Source organism: Chinchilla lanigera, unplaced genomic scaffold (assembly GCF_000276665.1).
Source record: "Chinchilla lanigera isolate Chin_1 unplaced genomic scaffold, ChiLan1.0 scaffold00074, whole genome shotgun sequence".
Taxonomy (NCBI): Eukaryota; Metazoa; Chordata; class Mammalia; order Rodentia; family Chinchillidae; genus Chinchilla; species Chinchilla lanigera.
Window position 1 is genome coordinate 8,264,269 of NW_004955475.1, and position 24,362 is coordinate 8,288,630.

The window sequence follows — 24,362 nt, forward strand, 5'->3', positions numbered from 1 at the left end:
CAGGACCGTAGACACGTCTCTTCCTTTCTGAGACTGTTTATGTGTCTGTGCTCTGGGGCTAGTGAAACCTTTGTAGATGACTGTGTACATTAAGTGAGGTCTGGCTATCAAAGTACTGGAGGATATTAAGTATGATGATGAGAAAGGGAATAAATATTGTTAAGTATTTCTTCTCTCCTAGCCAGACTCAGGCACTCTGCCTGGGGCAGTGGAAGGGAATAGCTCTCTGAGCAATCCTAAGGGAGAGGACATAGGTATGGCTTCTTAGCCCAGCTTTACTCCTTGACCCCAGATGATCCTGGGAGTTACTGTTGGAGTTGAGTTCTGTCCTCCAGAAGGGGGTGCAAACGTGTGGCATGGAGGGGCGAGGCAGGGAGTGAGGCTCATGAACACTGTAGCCAGGATAGGGAGCAGCCCAGGGTGCTTTCACTGAGTGTGCCCTGGAGCAAAGGTATCAGTCCCTCTGTGCTTCCCTTGCCATGTTGGACCACCCAGACTTAATGTTCCCATCTGGTGGCGATGATGCAGCCTGTACCCAGAGGGCACCAGCCCCTACTAACCCCACACTGTCTGCCTATTTCTTTCCCCATTCTGTTCTAGAAGCAGAGGCCAAAAGAGCCTGTGAATGGCTCCGAGCTACAGGATTCCCACAGTATGCTCAGCGTTTTGAAGGTAAGGCTACTCCATTCCTTGCCCTCCCCCATTCTAAATCTCCCTTTGTACACGTGCAGATCGGACCCTTTCTCCAGCCACACAAGAAGCTGTGTGTCCTGGACCTGCTCACGTTTGTGCGGACCCTCTCCTGCTGGTTGCAACTGCTCCCTCCTACACTGTCACCTCTTTCCTGGATTGTTGTCAGCAGGTTCCACAAGCTCTGGTGTCAGCTATGTCTTAAAAGACCGTGTCGTGCCCAGGGCCACTGCACTCCTAGGATAACCATTCACACTGATGCAGTGTGAAGGATACATTCTGGAATTATCCACTCTACCTGTCCAGCCCAGACCTCACTTTGTCCACGGTGATGGCCTCATTTCTCTTCATTTTGATTTAAGAGTTTTTAATATTTGCTATTTCCTTGCCTCTCTTTTTCCCACACCTCTACCACACTCTGGTTTTACCCTCCCCTCACTTTGTTAATCTAACCATGTGGTCAAATTCAGTGTTCACTTCCTAGTCTTCATCCTGACCGCAGCTTTCACCAACATGCAGGTGGCCACTCCTTCCGTTGGTTTCTGGAACACCTCCCCTCTCTTTGCAGCCTCTCTGCTGCTCTCAGTCTCCTGAGCTGACTCTGCTCCCTCCAAGTGATATCTGAATGTTAGGATACCCCCCCCGTGGGTCCTCTATTGTCTCAATACTTCCTTCCTATGAGATCCGTGTCCAAGTACATCTGTACTCTGATGACTCCCAAACGTCTGTGTCTAGACCTCATTCCCAAGCTCCCACTTCATCTATTCAGCCTCCAGTTACGTATCTCCACTGATGTCCAGTGGGCAAGTTGAGTTTAGCAAGTCTAAAACTGAACTCCCGGTGGCACCATCATCTTCCCCTCACACTCCATTTGCAGGAATCACCCTTTGCTTGTTTCCCTTATCTGCTGTACCTACCCCTTCTGCAAGGCCTTTCTCCTTCTCGAATGTCTTAAATGGATGTGCTTCTAACCACATCCACTGCCACATTCTGTGTGACCCACTTTCACTACTTGCCTGGACTAGTACTCCAGCCCTGTTCCTTGATCTCTGTGCCTCTGCCTTTGCCCTCCTGTATTCGCATCTCTACGCTGCAGCTACAAGGGATTTGGTTGTCAGTCCTGTACTGCAAGCCCTCTGAGCCCTCTGCAGCACATTCACAGTGAAATAAGCCCACATGCTATATTCCGGTTGTCAAGACTACATTTTCCATTTTCCATTTACGAGTCTTCCCCTGTGCTCACTACACCCCATGCTTCTTTCTACTCCTTGTTCACACCAGCTCGCTCCTCCCTCGGAATCTTGATGCTAGCATTACTTCTGCTGGATGTGCTCTCTCTAATTGCATTTTTCTTTCTTTCTTTCCTTCTTTCCTTCTTTCTTTCTTTCTTTCTTTCTTTCTTTCTTTCTTTCTTTCTTTCTCTCTTTCTCTCTTTCTCTCTCTCTTTCTCTCTTTCTCTCTTTCTCTTCTCTTCTCCTTATTATCCATATCTTTTTTGCCTGCCTGCCTGCCTTCCTTCCTTCCTTCCTTCCTTTCCTTCCTTTTTGGTAGTACTGGAAGTTGAATCTAAAGCACTCTACCACCGACCTATCCCTAGTTATTTTAATTTAATTTTTAATTTTTTACAAAAAATTTGGGACAGTCTTGTTAAGTTGCCCAAGGCTGACCTTGAACGCTCGATCCCCCTGCCTCAATCTCCTGAGTAGCTGGTATTACAGATGCGTGCTACCACATGTGGCTTCTTTCCAGTGTCCAGTCAGCCTTTTCTCGTCTTTCAGGACTCAGCTCGAAGCCACTGCTTCAGAAAGGCCTTTGCTGAGCCCCTCTTTCCAAGAAGCCCTTATCCCCACTTCCGCCAGCCTCTTTATCCCATCTTGCTGGCTGATGTCTTTCATTGTATTTGTGACCGAATTGTCTTAGTTTTGTATATTGCGTACTATCCATTTCCTATAAAGTGTAAGCTCCCTGAAAGTAGAGGCCTTTTTTTTCTTGTTCACTGTTATATACCTGACCCCTTGCACAGCATCTGCCACGAAATAGTGTCAGTATGTGTCGAATGGGTCACTGAATGAATGAGCTTGTTTTATCAGTAAGGCAGAGAGCTGTGACATGGCTCAGATTCTCTGTCTTCTCCCAACTCCTCCTTGTTCCTATCCCTTCCCTAAGGCCGGAAAGTGGGCTCCTGCTGCTCTGGACAGTAGAGGGAATTGAGGGATTATTTGCCCACAAGCAGCCCCTTCTAGCCTTGCTTCCTCCCTACTGTCCTCAGTTCACCTTGGGCCAGGGAAGGGGTTCCCTGTGTGAACAGCCCAGGAGTCAAGGGAGACTAGAAGAACTCAGGAGGAGTCTTGGCAGCCACCCAAGGTTTCAGGCCTGCTGTTCCCCGTGGACCTGTTTCACTGACCAATAGGGTCCTTCAGTCGAGCTTAACCCTCCTATTCTCAGTCTGGCATTCCCCCCACTGCCAACCCTGGGCTCCACGGGTCCCCACCAGTGCACCTGACTTTTCCCCTTCTGCTTTAGCTCTAGCCTTCCTGCTTCCTCTTTTCCCTAGCCTCCCCTTTCCAGCCCAAGGGCTGCTGGAAATGAGTTTCTGATCTACAGCCAGACTCATCTTTCCTTCTCTCTGACACACAGAAGGTTCATTTCCCTTGGACATTGGCTCTGTGAAGAAGGACCACGGTTTTCTGGACGACGACTCTCTCGGGGCCCTGTGCAGGTAGGGGGCTGAGGGCCAGGCCCTGGAAGCCAAAAGCCAAGCTTGGGACTCTACCATGGAAAAGAAAAACAACCCCTGTACCTCCTCACAGAGGAGGAGCCCAGTTTATGAGCAAGGCTCTTCTTCTCAGTCACGTTGTTCCTTCTGTTCTCTGTGCCTGTGACAGCCTCACTTACCCAGTCACGCTAGCTAGAAACCCCAGACCTCAACTTGTTTCTTTTCTCCTTAATTCATATTCCGCAAACATCCTCAGACTCATTCTCTCTCTACTTCGTGGCAGCTTAGTCCTTGTCTGAGGCTAAACCATGACTTCTTGGTCTATCAAACTATCCTCCTAGCTGACTGTCTTTGTATTCTGCTCTTACTTCCTGGGGATCCAGCCTCTTGAGAGACACTTGAACCAGCTTTTAAAACTCCAAGTGGGTGCTGCTCTGTTTAAAATGTGTTACTGTCTGCATGTGAAACTGCACAGCTTTATTAGCATGACACTTGAGGCCCTTTGCCGTCTGCCTTGACGTCCCTGATTGGCCTCAACCCACCCTTTTCCACCGGTCTGTTTTCTGACCATGTCTCTCTCTTGTAACAGGCTCCTGTGGAAGCCTGTGACAGCCTGTCCTGCTCCTCTCACCCTCAGAATCCCGTTTCTGTCTTCCAGGAAACCTTTTCTCGCTGTACTCTCTTTGTGGAAGTTCCTGGTCCCACCCTCTTGTACCTGCGCCTTCTGTCTACTCTGTTCTTGAACTCATCGCAGTTCTGTAGTAGTTTATTTCCATATCTGTAGGCTTCTAGAGGGCAAGAGGCCATAATCTCAGCACTGTTTAGGGTACTGAAGTGTTCAGGGACAGTGGGGAGAAGTTTTCATGGCTTGACCTTATGAAGTAGTGGATGGGATCTTGAGAGGATCTTCATAGGCTATGGGTTTGGGACCCTTAGGTGCACACTTTCATTTTGTTGCAGGAGGCTGATGACCTTGAACAATTGTGCCTCGATGCAGCTGGAGGTTCATTTCCAAAGCAAGCAGGTGAGTCCTGGTAAGGGATGGGGTCTCTGACCTGTGGAGGAAACCCATGACGTGTATAAACCACTCGTGAAACTAGCTGCAATACTGCAGGAATCCGGAGTATCCAGAGCAGAGCAGAATGGCCTGGGTGGGGATATAGGAGGCCCCTGTGTAGCAGGCTCTGTGAGGGCCCTGGGTTTTGGTGAGCCTCATCTCTAGGTGAGAGTGTGAGAACAAGCGCCCTGGCTGTGGCCTCACCCACCCCTCTCAGCCCACCTCTCCCCTCTGGGTTTGCCAATGACTTGACTTAATGATGGCTGCTCCTCAGGGAAAGCTATCTGCTCCCACGGCTTGGTTTTTAGTGGTTACGATCCATTGAATAGATGACAGGGACAAAATAATGCAGTAGATCATGCCCTCTGTTATTTTAGAAGTCAAGATCCCCACAGCCTTGTCCTCATGTGGTCCTACCTCCTGAGCCTCGTTTTGCCCATCCGTCCAGTGAATTGGGGGGCTGAATTAATAGCCTCCAAGCACATTTCCAACTCTGCCGTCCGGGGAATGTAGGCCTTCTGACCCTGTTGTTTTGTGGGTACACATTTTGTTGGTTTCCTCTGGGCTTTGCCCAAGAGGACTACGGTCAGGTGAGCCAGCCAAGTTGCCAGAGCCCTGGTGTAGGAAGCACGAGACCCCTGGGGCCTGGTTGCTACTCTGCCACTGACCGCTGAGTAACTTTGGAAAGGCTCCTTCCCCTTTGTGGGCCTAAGTTTCCTCACCTTGCCAAGGAGGAGATGAATCAGAAAATCTAATGTCCCCTCCAGCCTAGTAATCTTGTCATTCTAAGATCACAGCCTGAGCATTCAGGAGGCTCTGACACCGACTCATTGTGTATGACTGTATGACACTGCACAAATGGTGTCACATACGTAGGTGTCGCTTTCTCCATCTTTAAAATGAGGGGTTAGATGAACTAGGTGACTCTTACCATATATCTGGGACTATGACTCCTGGTTTCCTATAGCATTTCCAGACCAGAAAGCTAGGCCCTTCACCTCAAAGCCCCCCAGGAGTTTGGAGGCAGAGTGGAACCCAAGCTAGAACTTGTGGGCTGGGCCTCTCTGACCCTCCCTGTGATTCCCTCCCCAGAATGAAGACTCAGAAGAGGAACAGCAATGCACCATCAGCAGCCCCTGGGCCTTCCAGCGAGAAAGCAAGCGCTGGTCTCCCGTGGGCTCTTCTGACCTGCTGGCCCCACCAAGCCCCAGCCTGCCAGTTACCTCAAGCTGTGAAAGCGTCCTCACTGAGGTTAGTGCCACCTCACTGCCAGCTATCAGTGTGAGCTTACCACCTGAGCAAGTGAACCTGCCTTTGCTAGCCTGTGCCCCCAGTGCAAGTGACCAGTCCCTCCTCAGCCCTACCCAAGGCCAGGTGAGTCCCCAGAACAAAGCCAAGAAGCACCATACCCGTAGCTTCCTCAAGCACCTGGAGTCTCTGAGACGGAAGGAAAAGCGTAACAGTCGGCAAACAGAGCTCCAGCATAGCACAACCACCTTGGAGAAGACCAGGAAAGCCTCATCATTTTGCAGTTGCCGTGGCTTCCTCTCAGCTGGATTTTACAAGACTAAGAACCGGGCAGCCCCCTCAGCCAGTAGCAGTGGTGGTGAGACTCGGAGGGCCTGGGAGGCTTGGCCTGCGGCCACATTCCAGCACCCTCAGCAGGTATACCGGGGTAACTACCTGGTGCATGTGCCCAGGGACCATAAACCAGGCACATTCCCTCGCTCTCTTTCCATTGAGAGCCTGTGTCCGGAGGATGGGCACCAGCTGGAAGATTGGCAGCCAGGTAGGCACCGGGTCTATGTAGGACGCCGGGGCTCCTGTGGCTCAACAGGCAGCCATGCCAGCATCTATGATAACTTCCCAGAGCTGTATCCAGCTGAGCCTATACTGGATGGGGCCAAAGCTGAAGAAGAGGAGGAGGGTGGGAACAGCTACGCCCACCTGGATGACATCCTCCAGCACGTGTGGGGCCTGCAGCAACGGGTAGAGCTCTGGTCACAAGCTATGTACCCTGAACTGGGGCTTAGAGATAAGGAAGAGGAAGAGGAGGAGGAAGAGGAGGAGGAGGAGGAGGAGAAGGAGGCCACTTTATCAGTAGAAATAGCCACAGCTGAGGTTGAAGACCAGCCTGAAGCTCTGGTCCCAGCAGGGGCTCCAGCTGATGGAGAGTTCTCAGCCCAGGTCCAGGCAAAAGTCCAGCCAGGAGTCCTGGTTCAGGCCCCAGCAGATGCTAGACCACTGGGACAAGCAGAGGCGGAACCCCAGGACTATGAGCAAGAAACAAACTCAGGTGGGGAACCTGCCTCTGCCTCCAGCCTGTCTGTGAAAGAAGCACATTCCATTTCTGACACTGTGGCCTCTGCCAGTGAACTTGACAGTAGTGGAAACTCCATGCATGAGGCTGGGGCTGCAGGGCCCCTGGCAGTACTCCAGGTATCAGTGCCCCTGGAACGGCGTGATTCAGGAGTCGGAGCCTCACTTACCAGACCCTGCAGGTGAGATTGGGGGGCAAGGGTGAGGGCAGGGGTCTCTGTTTGTCGCTGCCCAATTTCTTAGTCACAAGATCCAGGGGCAGGTTCTTGGGGGCTGGGTGATCACTTCTAAGCACCCAATGCCAGGACAGAAACAGAAGAGTATGAGACCTGGGAGTTTACAATGCTAGGTCAGGACCTGCCCTGATGTGGCCTTGAGAAAGTGGAAGCCTCCCTTCCATTTGGGCCTCGGAGCCTTTGTCTGCGTGGTGAGGGTGTCAGAGGAGCTCGTCTCTGCCCTGCAGCGTTGCCATTGAAGGTGTCTTAGAGTGGCCCCTCCATAGTAGTTTGGAATGGACAGAGAATTGGCATGGGTGGGCCTGAGGTTGGTGACGCCCTCCTCCTCAAGAGATACTTGGCCCCTGGGCAGACCTGGCACTGAGACTTAGCTTTTTCTACCTGGGGCCCAGGAGCAGCACTGAAAGTGGTTCTACCTCCTATGGTTTCTTTCTTTGTGTGTGTGTGTGTGAATTTATGTATATAGCCTTCCCCGACCTTCTGGGTACAGTTCCTCACCCTCATGGGTCTCCCTAGGTTCTTGGCTGACCACTGGCCACATGAAAACACTCTATATATATAGGCCAAAAGAAAACACCCTTTTCTAAGTGTTCACCAAATCTGCTTCTCCGGCTTCTCTACTCTCAACCCCACCAGGAAGCTCCGCTGGCACAGCTTCCAGAACTCCCACCGGCCCAGCCTCAACTCTGAGTCGCTGGAGATTAACCGGCAGTTCGCAGGCCAGATCAGCCTCCTGCACAAGGGCTCGCTGCTGCGGCTCACCGCCTTCATGGAGAAGTACACTGTGCCCCACAAGCAGGGCTGGGCCTGGTGAGTGGCTCCCAGGCCATGATGGGCAGCTCCAGGGGGTACAGGCAGGCAGAAGCCCCAGGGCCATGAGTGGGGTGGTGTGCTCTGCCAGGAAGCTGGAGGGGCCACATGAGGCTGGAGGTGGGAGAGAGGACCCTGGGTCCTGCAGCTGTTCCTTCTCTTTCTACCCTTCATTCTGCCATTGGTCAAATTGTCCAAAAAGGTAGCTGTGGTTTTCATGCTCCAGATAAGTACCCCCACTCCCTGGGGCTCCCCCTTGTCCAGATTCCTTTCCATCACGATCCCTGCACATTCTGGCCCCTCTCAGCTTCCTGGCTCTTTGGCCTGCCACTCTCAGGCAGCCACGTGTCACCCAGAAGTGGGACTCGTTGCCCTTCTGTGGATGTGCCATGCTCTTTTCCTACCTCTTTGCCTTTGTTCATGCCGTTCTGTCCGCCTGGCATGCCTTTGCCCCGCTTCTTCTCTGGAAGAAGCCTCCTGGTCGCTTAGCAGCCTGCTGAGTTACCACCTCCTCTTTAGAGCCTTCCCCGACCTTCAGGGTACCGTTCCCCGCCCTCATGGGTCTCCCTAGGTTCTTGGCTGACCACTGGCCACATGATTTGTCACTGCCTGTTGACGCAGTTATCTCCTTGACCAGACTCTGAGCTCCTTGTATCTGTCCGTGACTCATTCATGCTGAGCTCTCTGAGCGATCAGTGCGTCTGGGCTCTGGGCTGTGGAGTCTTCCTCTCCGCTTCACCGTCCCTATTCCCCCAGCCCCCTGAGACCACAGACAGAGCCTCTATATGCTCTCCCTCCCTTCTTGCTTGTCGCTCTTCCAAACAGGTCCGTGCCCAAGTTCATGAAAAGGAACAAGACCCCAGACTACCGGGGACAACATGTATTTGGGGTGCCCCCCCTCATCCACGTGCAGCGCACAGGCCAGCCGCTGCCGCAGAGCATCCAGCAAGCCATGCGCTACTTGCGCAGCCAGTGCCTGGACCAGGTGAGCCCTGGGGACGGGGGCCGTGGAGAGGTGGAGCTGGGTCAGGACGCGCAGGCTGAGGGGCGAGGGACAGAGCCGACCTGCCTTCCCCCTGGGTTGGGCGGTCCACCAGAGACCTCCTGTCCTCAGCAAGGCCAAGCAAGGATGCAGCCAGAGCTCCTTTCCCTTCGTAGGGCTGGAGCCTTGAGCCCACCTCTGTGGTAGTTGCTTTCTGGCCCAGGCTCGATAGTCTTCATCTCCTGGGAGCCTGCCTTAGCTTAAGGTCACCTTTTCCTCCTCCTCTCTAAGAAACCCATCTTTTTCCTTGGCCCCTAAGCTGTCAAAAGCCGTTGCTTTGGTCTTGCCGTTTATCTCTCACCTCGCCCAGTAGGAAGCCCACCAGGCTTTGAAGTCTGTAGGATGGCCTGTGCTCACAGTCTCCCTCCTCCCCCCATGTCGCCCTCTGTCTCTGTTCTGCATTGGCCAGGTGGGCATCTTCCGCAAGTCTGGTGTCAAGTCCAGGATCCAGAACTTGCGCCAGATGAATGAAAACTCCCCTGACAATGTGTGCTATGACGGACAGTCTGCCTACGATGTGGCCGACCTGCTAAAGCAGTATTTCCGGGACCTGCCTGAACCCATCTTTACCAGCAAGCTCACCACCACTTTCCTGCAGATCTACCAGCGTGAGTCACCTGCATCTCTCTCCCCAAACCTGCCCTATTCACACTCTTCCTGAATCTTATGGCTTGTGGGTGACGAGCCTGGGGGCTAGACCCATGAGCTCCGGAGAACATTTACTCTCTGCACTTAGAAAAGCACTTGGAGAGACCACAGTCTACTCCCCCAAACCCACTATATGGAAGGGTAGACTGAGACCCTGAGGCAAGGAAGGGACTTAGCTATGGTGACCCTGCATATTAGGAGCAGAGCTGGATCAGTCCTCCAGAGACCTCCCAGAGCTGACCTTGGCTCCCCTGGGGACTGCTGTGTCTTGGGCATCCTTGGAGGTAGGAGGTTTGCTGCTGGTGCCTCTGGGGAGGTAAGGAAGTCCCTTCTTCCCTTTCTTCCTCACAGTCCTCCCCAAGGATCAGTGGTTGGCAGCAGCACAGGCCGCCACATTGCTTCTTCCTGATGAGAACCGAGAAGTGCTGCAGACCTTTCTCTACTTCCTAAGTGACATCGCATCTGCTGAGGAAAACCAGATGACAGCTGGCAACCTGGCAGTGTGCCTGGCCCCCTCCATCTTCCACCTGAATGTCTCCAAGAAGGATAGCCTGTCACCCAGGTGAACTGGGGAAGAGCATGGCAGGTCCAGGCCGGGAGGGTTTGGCCCCGTTAGACGCTGGGCCTTTGGTGGCTGGCACTGCTATTTTCTGACCTTACCACAAGGGGTCAGCCTGACTCTTCAGGGGCTGGGGCTCGTTGGCCACTGTGGAGCAGGGCCTTTCTAAAAGTCAGCAGATAGCTTTATGGTCAGGACAGGCAAACTGGCTTCCTAGGAGCTGGAAGACAGCCTATCATCCATCTTGTCTTGTGTTGTGGTGTCATCCTCTTCTCTCACCTTCCCCCTCCAGGATCAAGAGCAAACGCAGCCGGGTTGGCCAGCCAGGCCCTAGGGACCTGAGTGAGAACATGGCTGCTACCCAGGGCCTATCGCACATGATCAGCGACTGCAAGAAACTTTTCCAAGTGAGTCAGTCCTGGCCATAGTGCCTGCTTGTCAGACCACAAGAACCATTGGGCCTGACCTTTGCAGCCCAAGTCAAGAATAGGGCCCACCTTGACTCCCCTGGATTACCCACTTCCAGCTCTTCTTCCCGAGGTTTTTCTTTTTTTTCTTTTTTTTTGGTTTTTCTCCGGTACCGGGAACCGAACTCACGACCTCACGCTTGCCAGGCAGGCGCTTTTGCCACTGAGCTAAATCCCCAGCCCCTTCCCGAGGTTTTTCGTCTACCTCACTGTCCTGAATATGAACCTGATAGACCACGGGGTCTCCTGCTCCCCAAGGCCCCCAGCCTAGTATATGTATTCCTTCTCAGGTGCCCCAGGACATGGTGGTGCAACTGTGTGGCTCCTACAGCGCAGCTGAGCTCAGCCCTCCTGGGCCAGCCCTGGCCGAGTTGCGGCGGGCACAGGCTGCTGGGGTGAGCCTGAGCCTCTACATGGAGGAGAGCGTGCAGGAGCTGCTGCATGATGCTGCTGAGCGCTTCAAGGGCTGGACGAGCGTGCCGGGGCCCCAGCACACAGAGCTGGCTTGCAGGAAGGTGGGTTCTACATACCCATGGCTGCCACAGACCTGCGAGAGGGCATGATGCAGGCAAGGGGGCCGAGGAGCCAAAGCAAGCACCCATAAGAGCTGCTCTGCCAGCCCCTCTGGGCCTGGATTGGATATTTGGAGAATAGGGATTTTGAGATCATAACACTAAGGGAAATAAACCAGACACAGAAGGTTAAATATTGCATGGTTTCTCTACTATGAGAAGCTCCCAAATATAAATAATTTGAAGAGCAAATTAAAAGAGAAATGGTAGGAAACAAGGAGGTGGAGTGTGTGGAGCTGGGAAGGGGATCTGGGCAAGGAGGGTGGGCAGGGAGTAAAAATGATCAAGATGTAATATGTGACGTGATATGTATGTATACCATTTCTCCAATATTTCCCTAAAAAAAAAGAAGAAGAACCACCAAATGAGACCAAGGGATCTCTCTCAGGGATCACCTTCCAGATCTGTCTTCTGAAACCCCCATTCCAGACACATTGCTACCTTCTCTCCCTATACCGGTCAAGCTGAACCTGCATTTCTACCTTTGTGCTTCTGCTTATGCCATCCTGCTCCCTTGAATTGTCTGCCCCTAAGCTTGACATTTCCCAGGCCACCTTTAGCCTCCATATCATCAGCCTCTCCTCCTTTCAGCTTTCTGCCATGCCTCAGACTGGACGTGCTTTTTCTCTGTGCCTCTCTTGGCACTGGTCATGCTCTTTCTTGGAGGGTGGGGACGCAGGCTGGCACTGTGTGGGACTGGCCAGGGTTCGTGGAGGAGCCCTACAGCCTTCCCTTGCTGGGCTGGGGCAAAGGGAGTCCCTAACCCTGAAGTTTGAGGCCTTGACTTGGAGTTCTCCAGGCCTGACCTCTGCCCTGACCCCACTGCCGTGGCTTGCAGGTGCCAGATGAGCACCCCTTGCGGATGTGGAAGGCGTCCACAGAAGTAGCAGCCCCGCCAGCTGTGGTATTACAGCGTGTCCTACGGGAGCGGGCACTTTGGGATGAGGACCTACTGCGGGCCCAGGTGCTGGAAGCCCTGATGCCAGGGGTGGAGCTGTACCACTACGTCACTGACAGCATGGCACCCCACCCTTGCCGCGACTTCGTGGTGCTCCGGTGAGGCCACCCTGCTGTGTTAGGGCGATTCAGAGAGGGGGGTCGGGAGCCAGCGCTAGGAACCTGAATGAGTGTTCTCTCCCACACAGGATGTGGCGCTCAGACCTGCCTCGTGGGGGTTGCCTGCTTGTCTCCCAGTCCCTGGATCCCGAGCAGCCGGTGCCAGAGTCAGGGGTGCGGGCCCTCATGCTCACTTCCCAGTACCTCATGGAGCCCTGCGGCCTGGGTCGCTCTCGCCTCACTCACATCTGCCGCGCTGACCTCAGGTACCAGGCCCAGGATGACCTGCCTCACCTCCTTGGCCCTGACCTCTCCTCTGCCTCTGCCCCATGCCGTTGATACTGGGGGGTGGGCAGGATCCTGTCTTCCCTTTCCCTGGCAAAGGCCCCAGGGAAAAACCCACCACTCATGCCTGGCTTCTTCTGCTTCCCCAGGGGCCGTTCTCCTGACTGGTACAACAAAGTCTTCGGGCACCTGTGTGCCATGGAAGTGGCCAAGATCCGGGACTCCTTCCCTACACTGCATGCAGCCGGCCCTGAGACAAAGCTATGAGCCTCAGGCTAGCATTGCCTAGGCCCCCTGGCACCAAGAGTGTGAGCAGGACTAGGAATAGAAAGGCCCCTAGAGACTGCTGCCAGGGTCAGAGTCAGACCCAGGTGGCTCCAGTTGCTTGTCCCTCTTGCCTGCTAATGCTCCTTTGCACACACACAGGAAGATAGAGTTTAGGTGTCTCATCTGTACTTCACCTGCTCACCTGCATCCTCAGTGTAGTGCATCCACAGTGACTCTGCTCCCAAGACAACAAAGCCATGTTAGTAACAAGAAAACCACCACTGCCTGTCACCTGCCTATGAACCCTCACTCAATCCAAGACCCTTACAGCCCCCAGCATGCAGGGAAATGGAGGTAGGGAGCAGCTCTCTGCCTGGCTGAGAGGCCAAGCCACTCTGTTTGATGTGAAGGCCCTTTTGAGGTTGGACAGGAGGTTCTGACCCTGCCTTGAGGGCCAACATTAGCCTTGAGCTGGCTTTTCAGAAATGGGACTGAAGTGTATGTGCACTGAGGGCAGAACAGAGGGAACACCAACCACTGTTTTATTTATATAACTATGATGCCAGTTTTTATAAGGCTGATTTAGAGTGGGCACTGATGAGCCCTAACAGGCCACGTGACGATTTGGGCTAGCTTGGGATGTGAGGAAAGGAAGCCTTCTTTTCTCAAGTCTCAAGAGACCAATGATCCATCTCTTCTAACTCGGGCTCCACGCCTTATCTGCCACTCCCTAGGGTTCTGGCTAGCCTTTGGCCATGCACTGCCATGCCTGTAGAGCTGTTGAGTTCACTCCGAGGCCAAGCAAAAGCACAGTGGAAGACAAACATTATCTGTGCCCTCGATTCTTTTTGCCTATGAGAGCGGGCTGACATTAACAGCCCCTTTCTGGGGCAGAGGCCTGGGCCCTGGGCCAGCAAGACAGAAGGGCCCATCTTTACTAGCTGAAGCTTGACCTCTCCTATCCACTGGCCACCTTTATTCATATGGAAATCTAAATGCCATTCAAAGTCACACTGGTGCTTCATTGTTTATTCTGCTGAAAAAACAGGAGTGAGGTGGGTCCCAGCCACTATTGGAATTTTTAAGGCTGTTTTATAAATACTGTTCAGTCAGAATATGTATGTGTATTGGTATATGTGCATGCAGATGCATGTATGCATACATATGTACACACACATATATGCTCTCTCCTGAGTGTATTATAATCTCTAGGTGGGAGCAGGGTCTAGAAGACTTCAAGGTAGGACACTTCTGATAAGAGCAGAGAAGTGGAGAGCAGGATACAGCAGGAACCCTCAGCAGAACAATAAACATTACTAGAGATGCACGCTGGCTCTGTGGTTGTCTTTTTGCTGAACCAATGGGCTAACCAATGAGCTGGGGGCGAGGGGTGGGGTTACATCTCAGGCTCAAGGGTCAAAGGTGGTGAGCATTTACCTCATCCCCTCCTGAGTCCTAGCTCACTGCTGCCAGGACTTAGGGTGAGCCCAAGGGATGAATGGGGAGGGCCTCAGCTCTTGTCTTGGGAGATGATTTGGGTGAGAAGAGGCAGAATGTGGAGAAGCCAAGGTTTGTGCAGAAGCTGCAAACACCATCCCATGGTCTAGCCAAGTGTCTCAGTTACTTTTTTGTTGCTGAGAAAAAGTACCCAACACCCAAAGTTAAAGGAGGAAAGATTTATTTTTAGCTCACAGTTTATGGAGGTTTCAGTTCATAGTTGGCTGGCTCCAAGGCAGGGTGGCATGGCAGAGGGGCATCACAGAGGAAAAGCAGCTTAAGGCAGGCAGAAGGCAGCAAAACCAACAAGCAGCAAGTGACCACTCTTGCTGCTTGCTGCTCTTTCTGTCCCTTATATTCTATTGAGGCTACATGCCCTTAGGGCAGGTAGCACTCACACCCAGGGTGGGCCTTCCCATTACCCACACTCAGAACTATGCCAAACCAATCAGTGGACTAATTTAGTAATCACAAACCATTAATCCCAGCATCACACACTCTATGTCCAGCTACCTCTGAAAAAGCCCCACCTATGACTGCATGAGGCTTTGGGGGATATCTAGATACAATCTGTAACTCTAGGGTCCTGAATGCTGCCCATAAGTATGACCTCACGTATCCCTAATAGTAACCCCAGGGAGAGATGGGCCCAACCAAGCTCTCCTTCCTCTCCCACCTACTCACAGGCCCTGCAAAGGATGAAGAACAGAGACCCAACTCCAGGAGGCTTAGGGGGCTTTTCCTACAAATAAGCCAACCTAAGAGGGAGCTGAGTGGCCTGAGGCAAAATTCTGGCCTGCTTTTGGCCCGTCTCCAGTGACCGGCAAAGTCCAAGGAAAGAGCCTCCATCTTGACTTTCCCAAAGGGAGGGGCTTTCCTTTGCCTTGTTGTTGTGGCCAAGAAATTCCTAGGTCTTAAGGAGCACAGTCCCCATGAGGATGTGCGATGGTTTATATCTGGATTGTCCTCCCCGAAGTCTCGTGTGTTTGGAAGGTGATTGGGTCGTGGGGGCACTATTCTCAGTAGATCCGTCCACTCAGAGCTGGGCAGAGAAGGCAGGTCCCTGGGGCATGACCTGGAAGGGTGTATCTCCTTCTCTGGCTCCTCCCTTCTGTCTGCTTCCTTGGCTGCCTCACAGGAGCAGCTTTTCCTCTGTTATGCCCCCCTGCTGTGCCATTTTATGCCTTGGAGCCTGCTGACCATGGATTATAACTGTGAGCCAAAATAAACCCCTCCTTCTCTGGGGAGGGTGTTTGGATGTTATGTCTCAACTATGAGAAAGTGAACAAGACAGGATCCACACTGAGAGATGCATTGTTAGATAATGTAAAAACATTATAGTGTGGTTTTACACAAACTCAAAGGGGTACAATATCACTAGGGTGTATAACCCTATGGGACCACCACTATAAATACCACCCATTGTTGACCAAAATGTTATGTGGTGCACGACTGTACAAGCTTTGGAGTTAAATCTGCATTTGCATCCCTGCAGTGCTGTCAACACCCCAGGCGAGCAAGTCATGCTGTTTCTTAGCGTCCTGAGGTCAGTGGTACTTGCAACCAGAGTAAACACATGGTGTCCTGTCAGTCCCATTCTCCTGTCACCTTCCATTGTCCTTCTGGGTTCAGTTGTCCCTACATGCACTGGGCCTGTGCTCACTGCTGTTGACGGGGCGTCATGGCTACCTTGGAAGGCAATGAGGTAGAGCAGTGTGGACCAGGTAGCTCTTTGCCTTAGGGAAAGCTAAACAGAGGTGCCGCAGATATGTGTGTGGGCGGGAGATGGCATAAGCAGTGATGGGCTGGATGGCCACCAATACGCAGCTCTGGCTGGTTTGAAAGAAGGCATCGGGGGCCTCCTGGCACAGGCCCTGCCCCACTCTGTCCTGAAACGAGGCTGTGATGAGGCTGGGGTTCAGCATGCTGATCATGGGTGGTATGAGAATGACCGTCCAGGAAGTGATGGTCACCAGGAGACAGAGTTATGAGGGGGCTCTTGGAAGTGCCAGAGAATTCCCAACCTTCCAGCCCTGGACTATACCATGCTGGACCAGCTACCAGGGATCAGGAAGCCCAGGTCAGGCCCCATTACAATAGGAGGGTATTGGGTGGTGATTAAGAACCTGGGCTCTGGAGATAGTAACTTGGCACCACCACTCCTCAGGTAGTTGTGTAGCTGGTAACTTGGGTGGCCTTACGGCTAGCTAACCCAGCTACCTGATAGTAAAGTGTGTGTGTGTAATTATTCCAGTGGGTGCAGACTTGTGTGAGTCTCAGTATCACGCAGAGGGCCTGCTACGACATGGATTCCTGGGCCCACCCCCAAGATTTCTGACTCCGTGTGTCTGGATGGAAGCTGAGAACTTGCATTTCTGACAAGTTCCCAGATGAAGCTGATGCCACTGGTTTAGCCACTATACTTCAAAACCCACTGGTCTGCAGAGTGAGGAGGCCAATGATAATGATACAAGTTCCACTCTGTTGAATTTGAAGCAGGTGTTCGAGCTCCCCCCCATTCCTATGCACAGTTGCCATACAGCAAGGATGCAAGGGCTCAAAGACATTACCCCTTTCTAGCCTTTGACTTATTTATCCCCTACAAGCCTGGATTTCCTCACCTTTACGATGGAAATAATACTATCTAGTAGGGAGGTTATGAATAGCCACCACTTACCAGTTACTCACTAAGTGGTACACACCTTCATGCTATTTCTGTTGTTAGCAGTGATACACATCTTCCTTTGTTGCACAGAACAGAGCTCACTGCTATGTTTAGGCAGATGATCTTGAAAAGGAAGTTCTGCAGGAGAGGAGGTCAGAGGGTGCCTGTTCTACTACATCCTCCCTGGTACCAAGCTGTATCACTCTTCAGTCTCTTCTTCTGGAGATTCTCTTTCCAAGACCTTCCTCTGCTCAGACATTGATGGCTGTGTTTCATTTTAATAAGGCTGCCTCTCTCTTTCTGGAAAACTACATGAGTCTCAAACTAAAGTTATTATAGGAGCCAGGCAGGCAGCTCAGATAAGTAATGCATGCTTGTTAAAGACCATGGTGACTGGAGAATGCATGTCCCATCTAAAAGCAGAAGCTACTCCGTTCTGGACAGGTGGAAAGGTGAATCTAGATCCAAAAGACTGCATCTTCTGTTTTTTCTAGGGAATCTACAAATACAGATATTTATGTGAAATCTTTCCATTTAAATGTTGACAATTAAATAAAAAGAACTTCTAAAGATAAACCACAGCAGGCAAACCATGTAAATATGAATACTCACTGGTTTGCACCCTCTACTTTGGAACCATGTTTGCAAAATGATATGATGTTCTTCCACAGACATGGCCAGGCATCCTGTCCTTGATCCAGGCCCTGCGTGGGGCCAGGGGCTTCCCAGTGACACCCCACGCTCACAGCACAGGCTCCTGATGGCCATGGCAAGTGAACTGTACTCAGGCACAAAGCAGGAGTGCACACGCTCCATGGAAAGGCTGCCCGGGGAGGTAGCACAGGCAGTAACCCAAACACAGATGTGAAGCAGCAGACTCTTGAAGGAGGAGATGCTGTCTGTGTTGGGCTTACATCTATGCTCAGTGCTGTTACAACTAAAGTACACTGGAAGTATACAGGAAGCCTTTGTGAGAGCTGGGTCTGGTGGAGCGAGGGGAAACACCAGCCCACAGCCGGTAGGCTGCGGTAGAGTCCATAAGAGGGCACTACTGCTCTGTGTGCCAGTGCAGACCCAGGGAGACGGGATCTATAGGTATCTATAGAGGCAGCCTCTGTCCCCGCCTCCAAGACTTCTAGGTGTCCCCTGGGCGCCTCCTTTCCTTTTACAGTTCCTTCTCCTGTCCCCTTGGTTTTTCTCCAGCTCTTTCCTCTCTGCATCACAGAGCCCTTAAACTTCTGCCCCCTTCCCTCATCCTGCTCATTCCTTGGGGTGAGAAAACTCTCCAAGTGAAGACTCACTGTCATGTTATTTCTCCGTTGCACAAATGAAGATATGGAGCAGTGGACAAAGAGATACCCTTGCTCAAGGTCACTGGGAGGGAAGAGGCAATGCTGGGATGGAACACATGTCTGTTGAGATCTAAGGGTGCTCTTTCTCAAAAAAAAAATATTGAATGTTTACTGGGTGGCAGGCACTTTTGTAGGATGCTATAGGCACAGAGAAGTGAATAACAGAGATACAAATTCCTACCTTTGTGGAGCTAATTAGAGGGAAGAAAAAAATGCAGAAAGCCAATGCTACAGTGTGTTTCAAGGTGATAAGCGCTTTGGAAAATAGAGCAGGAAAGGGGATAAGAAATTTGAAGGTGGGCAGTTGTGACTCTCACTTTAATAGGATAATTGCTTGCCAAAGCTGAAGTCAGTGGAGATGTGAGCTGTGTGAAGACAGAGCATGTTAGGCGGTGGTGAAGAAGGCCACCACGGAGGACAGTGACTGGGAGTCAGTGCCAGAGTGTGTCTTCATAAAGCTGGCACAGTTCACACAGATGATGGCTCCGTGCTCTCCCAACATACCCACTGTGAGACCTGGAAATAGAAGTATAAAGGAATTGTCTCCTTTTGCTCTGAAATTTGCTATGCAGTCCAGGCATGGGGGTATACACCTACAATCCCAGCACACTGGGAGGCTGAGGCAGGAGGATCACAACTTCAAGCCCAGCCTGGGAAACTTAGAGGTTTAATGAGACCCTGTCTCAAAATAAAAATCAAAAAGGGCCGGGAATTTAACTCAGTGTGAAAGTCTTTATTTGAGCTCTCGACACTGCCAATAAATAAATATTTAAAAATTAAACTTTGCTCTAAAACCCATCCCTGGCTTCCTGGGTTCAGCTTCTATGAAATATGATCAGGTCCCATGGATGAGATGAAAGTAGGGAAGGTAGGTGTGAGGGCAGAAAGGTGGGTGTCAGAAGAAAAGTAGGGCTTGAAGTGCGACCACCCCTTTGTGTGAGTGAAAATACATATTATTTTCTGCTCAGCATCTGCTGTAGTTTGAATATCACCTCCCAGCCCAAAGTTCATACATTGGAGGCCATCCTCAAATTCAGATGCTAATAGTATTTGAAGGTGGGGCCTTTGGGATATAACAAGGATTACATGATGTGAAGAAAGTAAGGCTCCCACGATGACATTAGTGGCCATGTAAGAAGAGAAAGAGAGCCACTTGCTGTGTCTCACCAAGAGGTGGGCTCTGCCATGTGATGATGCAGCAAGAAGGCTCCACCAGACGCTAAGCAGATAGTGTATCAGTCAGCATTCTGTCCTGGTGACAAAACACCTGAGAAAATCAAAATAAAGTTTCATTTGGGCTCATGGTTTCAAAAGTGTCAGTCTGTGATCACTTAGCCCTGTCACTCTGAGCCTGTGATGGCATAGCACATCATGGAAGGGGTGTGTGGCTGAGGCGATCTGTTCACCTTATGGGGACTAGGGGAAAAAAAGAGAGAGGAAGCAGTGGCCTAACTTTTTTCTATTAGACCTCAGCTCCTCAAGGTTCTACCACCTCCCAATAGTACATAGGCTGGCAACCAAGCCTTTAACATGTGGACCTTTGCGTGACTCTCCAATTCCAAGCTATAGCACTAGCACCATGCTCATAGGCTTTCTTGCCTCTAGAACTGTGAGCCAAATAATGCTTTATTCTTTATAAATTATCCTGTCTCGGGTCTTTTGTTATTGCAGCACAAAATGGATCAAGATAGCATCCCAAAGCTTACCTAATTGGTGTAGGAGATGAGGGCTGGGGCAAAATAAGTCAAACGGCTGGATAGAATTGGTTAATGTCATGAAACTCAGGGTGTATTTCCAAGATCTAGGACAACACTGCAGCTCCTGAACACTGTACATGAAGCCAATCAGAGAAGTGCTGTTTTCAGTTCTTCATTTGCCTTTGGTGTGAAAGCAAGTGAGTCTTTGACAGGGCAGTTTAGATCTGGCACAAAGTGAGTTTTTGATAGGACGGTTGTTCCAATGGCTTATTTGCATGAGGGAGAGGGTAATCCAGGAATTCCAGACAGAGGAGACTCCTGGCCATTCTCCTCACTGCTTCTGTGAGTCTGTTTACTGGCTCGCTCTCACCCTGGAGAGTACACTTCCTTTCCACCTTTCATAAATGTACATCCCAGCTTCATTTTCTGTGTGTCTTGTCCAATTCCATGCTCAGAATACCAAGAACCTGGAAAGAATTCCCCTGGGAGCCATTCAACTGGTAACATTTTCTTGGTGGCCCAACCAGGAGGTAAGGCGTCTCTGGGGAATTTTTTTTTTCCTTTTTCTCTCTTCTCTTTCCACTTTTGTGTTTTGTTTTGTTTTGTTATCACTTATTGTGGGCACAAGTCAGACAATTAAGAGCTACCAGTGTTAACCTGGTTGCAAAACAGACCATTTTAGGCTCCACCAGGTGCAAGAAACCTACACGTCACGCAGATTCTATGTGTATGCAACCTAAAATTTACTACGTCTCTTTTGATCTCACACTTTTGTTCTTCCCAATATTTTATTTAACTTTCTTACTTTTTGAGGGGTGGGGAGGATAGGACTCAGCAACCTGTTCTCCTGCTTGGGTAGCCACCTACCTTAGCTTACCCTTTTTTGTGCTCACCATGACCAAAGTCTCATTTGCGTTTTCCTCTTAGATGGTCTTTTATCTCTAGCTATCCTTAGTGAGTCCCTTGCTTAGGGGTCCCATTTTTCCTAAAACCTCAGGGAGGTATCCCAGTTCACCTTTCTGCCATTTTCACAAGTGTCCTTTGTGGACATCAGGACCTCTCACCCTCATAGATCAGACCTTCCTTCTGAATCTGACTAGATCCCCTCCCTGTTTCTTCTAACAGAAACTCAAGTAATTTAGAGACATGTGCCTGGGGTCTGAATGGAGCAAAGGGAACAGACAACCCAACTGGGTGTGAATATGCAGAAGTAGAGCTGGAGTATTTTTGTCAATAGATAATAGACTCTTTGTATGTGGAACTTTCCAAGCTTTGTTTTTAAATGCTGAAAAATAGACTTCTATCTCTACTGCCTTAAGAAATAATTACCAAAGTCTTTTGTTATTGAGATAAGTGGGAGGATTACTGTTTCTCAAGTATATAGAGAGATGGGGGCCTCACCCTGTCCTTTAAACAATCATAGTAGATCACAAGAGTTCTAAGAAGAAAAAGAGGCACTGGTATGGGGATACCCTAGGAAGAACCCCAATATCCAATCAAAGAAGCTTAAACAGGGGACCATCCTACAGTATGAAGGTGATATTCTAATCTACCGCCTAATACTATCTAAACTCACAATTTTCTAGCTAAAAAGGAGTATAAACTCTCAAAGAAAAAGACTCAGATTTCCCATCAGTGTGTCCAATAACTCAGACACATTCTTACACCCAACAAACAATCCAGGGACTATCTAAGAACTTGGTCCAGGCTATCTGTGATCTCAGGCCCCCTGCCACCAAACAACGGTTTCATTTCTTTCCTGGAATAGCTGGCTTCTGGTGAATTTAGATATCCATTTTTTTTTTTTTTTTTTTACCAAAGACAAAGCCTTTATGTGTGGCTATCAAGAGTCCTGAGTGTGAGACAAAGTGAATGGACAAAAGTGACTCACAGTGCTTTTCAAGAAATAAAACATGCTCTCACACAGGCTTCAGCACTAGGGACACCCAACTCAAACAAAACCCTTTTTCTATACATTTCAGGAAAGAGAGAAATTACACTGGGTGGCTTGACCCAACAGCTGAGACAGGAGCCTTGCCCAGTGGCACACTTAAAAAAAAAAAAGAGATGCTGCTGGATGGCCAGCCTGCCTGAGAGCTATAGCAGCTACAGCAATGCTAACAGAAGAAGCTACAAAACCCTGGGATGAAAGCCACAGACCTGACTCTCCATCAGGTCAGGGCTATTCTTGGAACAAAAGATTACTTGTGGTTGACAGGGGAATGGCTTACCAGGTGCCAGGTCATGCTTCTAGACACCCTTGAGGTTACCAGAAAGACTTGCATTGTTCTTAATCTTGCCTCACTGATGCCTATTGCCTCACAGGTTAGCCAATCTTGTAAACAGGTGATTTCCCAGACCTACGCAAGCAGGCAGGACATCAGTGACCTGCCTCTCCAAGACTAAGGATGAAGAGTTTGCTGACAGAAGTAGTTTTGTACAAGAAGGACAGCAAAAGGCAGGTTATACAGTTGTCAGTTCACAACAGGTTATTGAGGCCAAACTCCTCCCAGAGACCTCTGCTCAAAAAGCAGAGCTCATAGCTCTTACTCAGGCATTGATATTAGGAAAAATCAAGAAGTTAAATATTTACACAATTTCTAGATATGCCTTTCTCGTGCTACATAACCATGCAGCAATCTGGAAAGAAAGGAGCTTGCTAACTAATAAACTATCGCCTATAAAACATAAGGAAGGGGCAGGGGATTTAGCTCAGCGGCACAGCACCTGCCTGGCAAGCGCAAGGTCGTGAGTTCGATTCCCGGTACCAGAAAAAAAAAAAACATAAGGAAGAAATTCTACAACTCCTGAAGGCAGTCTATCTTCCCAGACAGGTTGCTGTCATTTATTGCAAGGGATGGCCAGGTGTGGAGGTACACACCTGTAATCCCAGCACTTGGGCTAAGGCAAGAGAATCGCCATGAGTTCAAGTCCAGCTTGGGCTACATAATGAATTTGAGGCCAACCTGAACTACAGGGCGAGACTCTGTCTCAAAAACAAAAACAAAGAAATAAAGCAATGGACACTAAAGAGACATTTTAAAGTCTCCTTGGAAAATCAAAAGACTAATATGCTAAAAGGGTAGCCTTATAACCCCTCAAGACCATTTGAACATCTGGAAGACCTGAGGCTCCTCTTCAGAAAGCAAGACTGCGGTACTGTGATGAGGGCAGATAAGTGAATCATTAAATGACTTGGAAGCTTATTAAAACTTATTCCTAGTTCTTAAGGAACCATCAAAATTAGCCTATACTCTCCAGGAAGATAAATGGGCCTTAGGACAAGGAAGAATTAAAAAGGGTTTTGGTGGCATTTAGAAAACTAATTACTCATTCCATGAGTTTTTAACTGTCCCATGGTGTCCTATACCCTTACTAGAAACAGCTTTACTAGTAAAATTTGGAACAGTTCTCCAACCCTGGCAAAGGCCTGGAGAATAAAATACCACCTACATTCAACATGGAGACCTCAGTCCTCCAGAAATGTTGAAAAGGCCAACCGGACACTGAAGTGAACTCTGGCAAAACATTGCCAAGAGACTTCTAAGTCTTAGCTCTGATTATTCCCAATAGCCCTTGTAAGAATTCAAAACACCCCAAAACTAGGCTAAATATGAGTCCATTTGAGATGCTACATAGGAGGACTTTCCCACCTTCTGACATGGTAGTGGACCCAGAGGCCACAAGACTCTTACAACATCTTATTAATCTGCACCGTGGAATATGCAAATAAAACTCCTTAGAAATATTCTCCCGAATAATAGCACAGAAAAATAATGACTCTAATTGCTGGATTTGTCATAGTCCACTTTTTAAGACAGACCAGGAACTATTCTGACCTGCTGCTTCTCATACTTGGCCTCTGCCTCCTCAACCTAGCAGTAAACTTTTTCCATTCAAGGCTTCAAACGTCCACTTTCAAGCGGTGATCCAGACTAAACAGCCTATAACTCTCCTGAAATTTCACCAGGCTTTCTCCCATTGAATAGGCAGCTCAACAATTCTTGATGTATAGGCACTAACTCCTTTCTCATCGTCTTCAGACAGGTTCTTTCCAGCTCAGTTGAAGAGCCTCAACATTCTAAGGTAGTTAGAAGCACATAATCCCTAAAAGGTATTGTCTTGGTTACTTTTCTCTCGTTGCTAAGACGTAGTACCTGACACCTAAAATTAAGGAAGGAAAGGTTTATTTAGTTCACAGTCTGTGGAGGTTTCAGTCCATACTTGGTGGGCTCCAAAGCAGGGTGGCACATGGCAGAGGGCAACAGCTCAAGGTGACGGAAAACAGAAAAAAAACAGCTAGAGCAAAAAGGAGGAAGGGGTGGCAAGTAGCCTCTTTCTCTCCCTTATATATGCAAACTATCCGCCCCTGGGCATGTGTAGCACTCACACTCATAATCCCAGCATGGGATCATGGATCAATCACA

General features: G+C 50.0%; 1 protein-coding gene across 4 annotated transcripts in view; it reads left to right on the plus strand.

Annotated features, from left to right (window-relative positions):
* Stard8 (StAR-related lipid transfer (START) domain containing 8) overlaps positions 1-14,051 on the plus strand; it is a 74,696-nt gene extending 60,645 nt beyond the window's left edge. For 2 of the 4 annotated variants that reach the window (XM_005401590.1, XM_005401588.1), the window contains 13 exons: positions 601-672; positions 3,328-3,409; positions 4,367-4,430; positions 5,556-6,964; positions 7,655-7,828; positions 8,654-8,813; positions 9,280-9,478; positions 9,870-10,080; positions 10,370-10,484; positions 10,835-11,059; positions 11,955-12,172; positions 12,262-12,438; positions 12,607-14,051. In XM_005401590.1, the coding sequence (XP_005401647.1) occupies positions 601-672; positions 3,328-3,409; positions 4,367-4,430; positions 5,556-6,964; positions 7,655-7,828; positions 8,654-8,813; positions 9,280-9,478; positions 9,870-10,080; positions 10,370-10,484; positions 10,835-11,059; positions 11,955-12,172; positions 12,262-12,438; positions 12,607-12,724 (3,224 nt within the window). In that variant the 3' untranslated portion in view covers positions 12,725-14,051. Of the gene's footprint in view, positions 1-600; positions 673-3,327; positions 3,410-4,366; positions 4,431-5,555; positions 6,965-7,654; positions 7,829-8,653; positions 8,814-9,279; positions 9,479-9,869; positions 10,081-10,369; positions 10,485-10,834; positions 11,060-11,954; positions 12,173-12,261; positions 12,439-12,606 lie in introns of those variants that run through there. The other 2 variants (XM_005401589.1, XM_005401592.2) reach the window with 2 other exon arrangements.
* Positions 14,052-24,362: the final 10,311 nt, after the last annotated feature.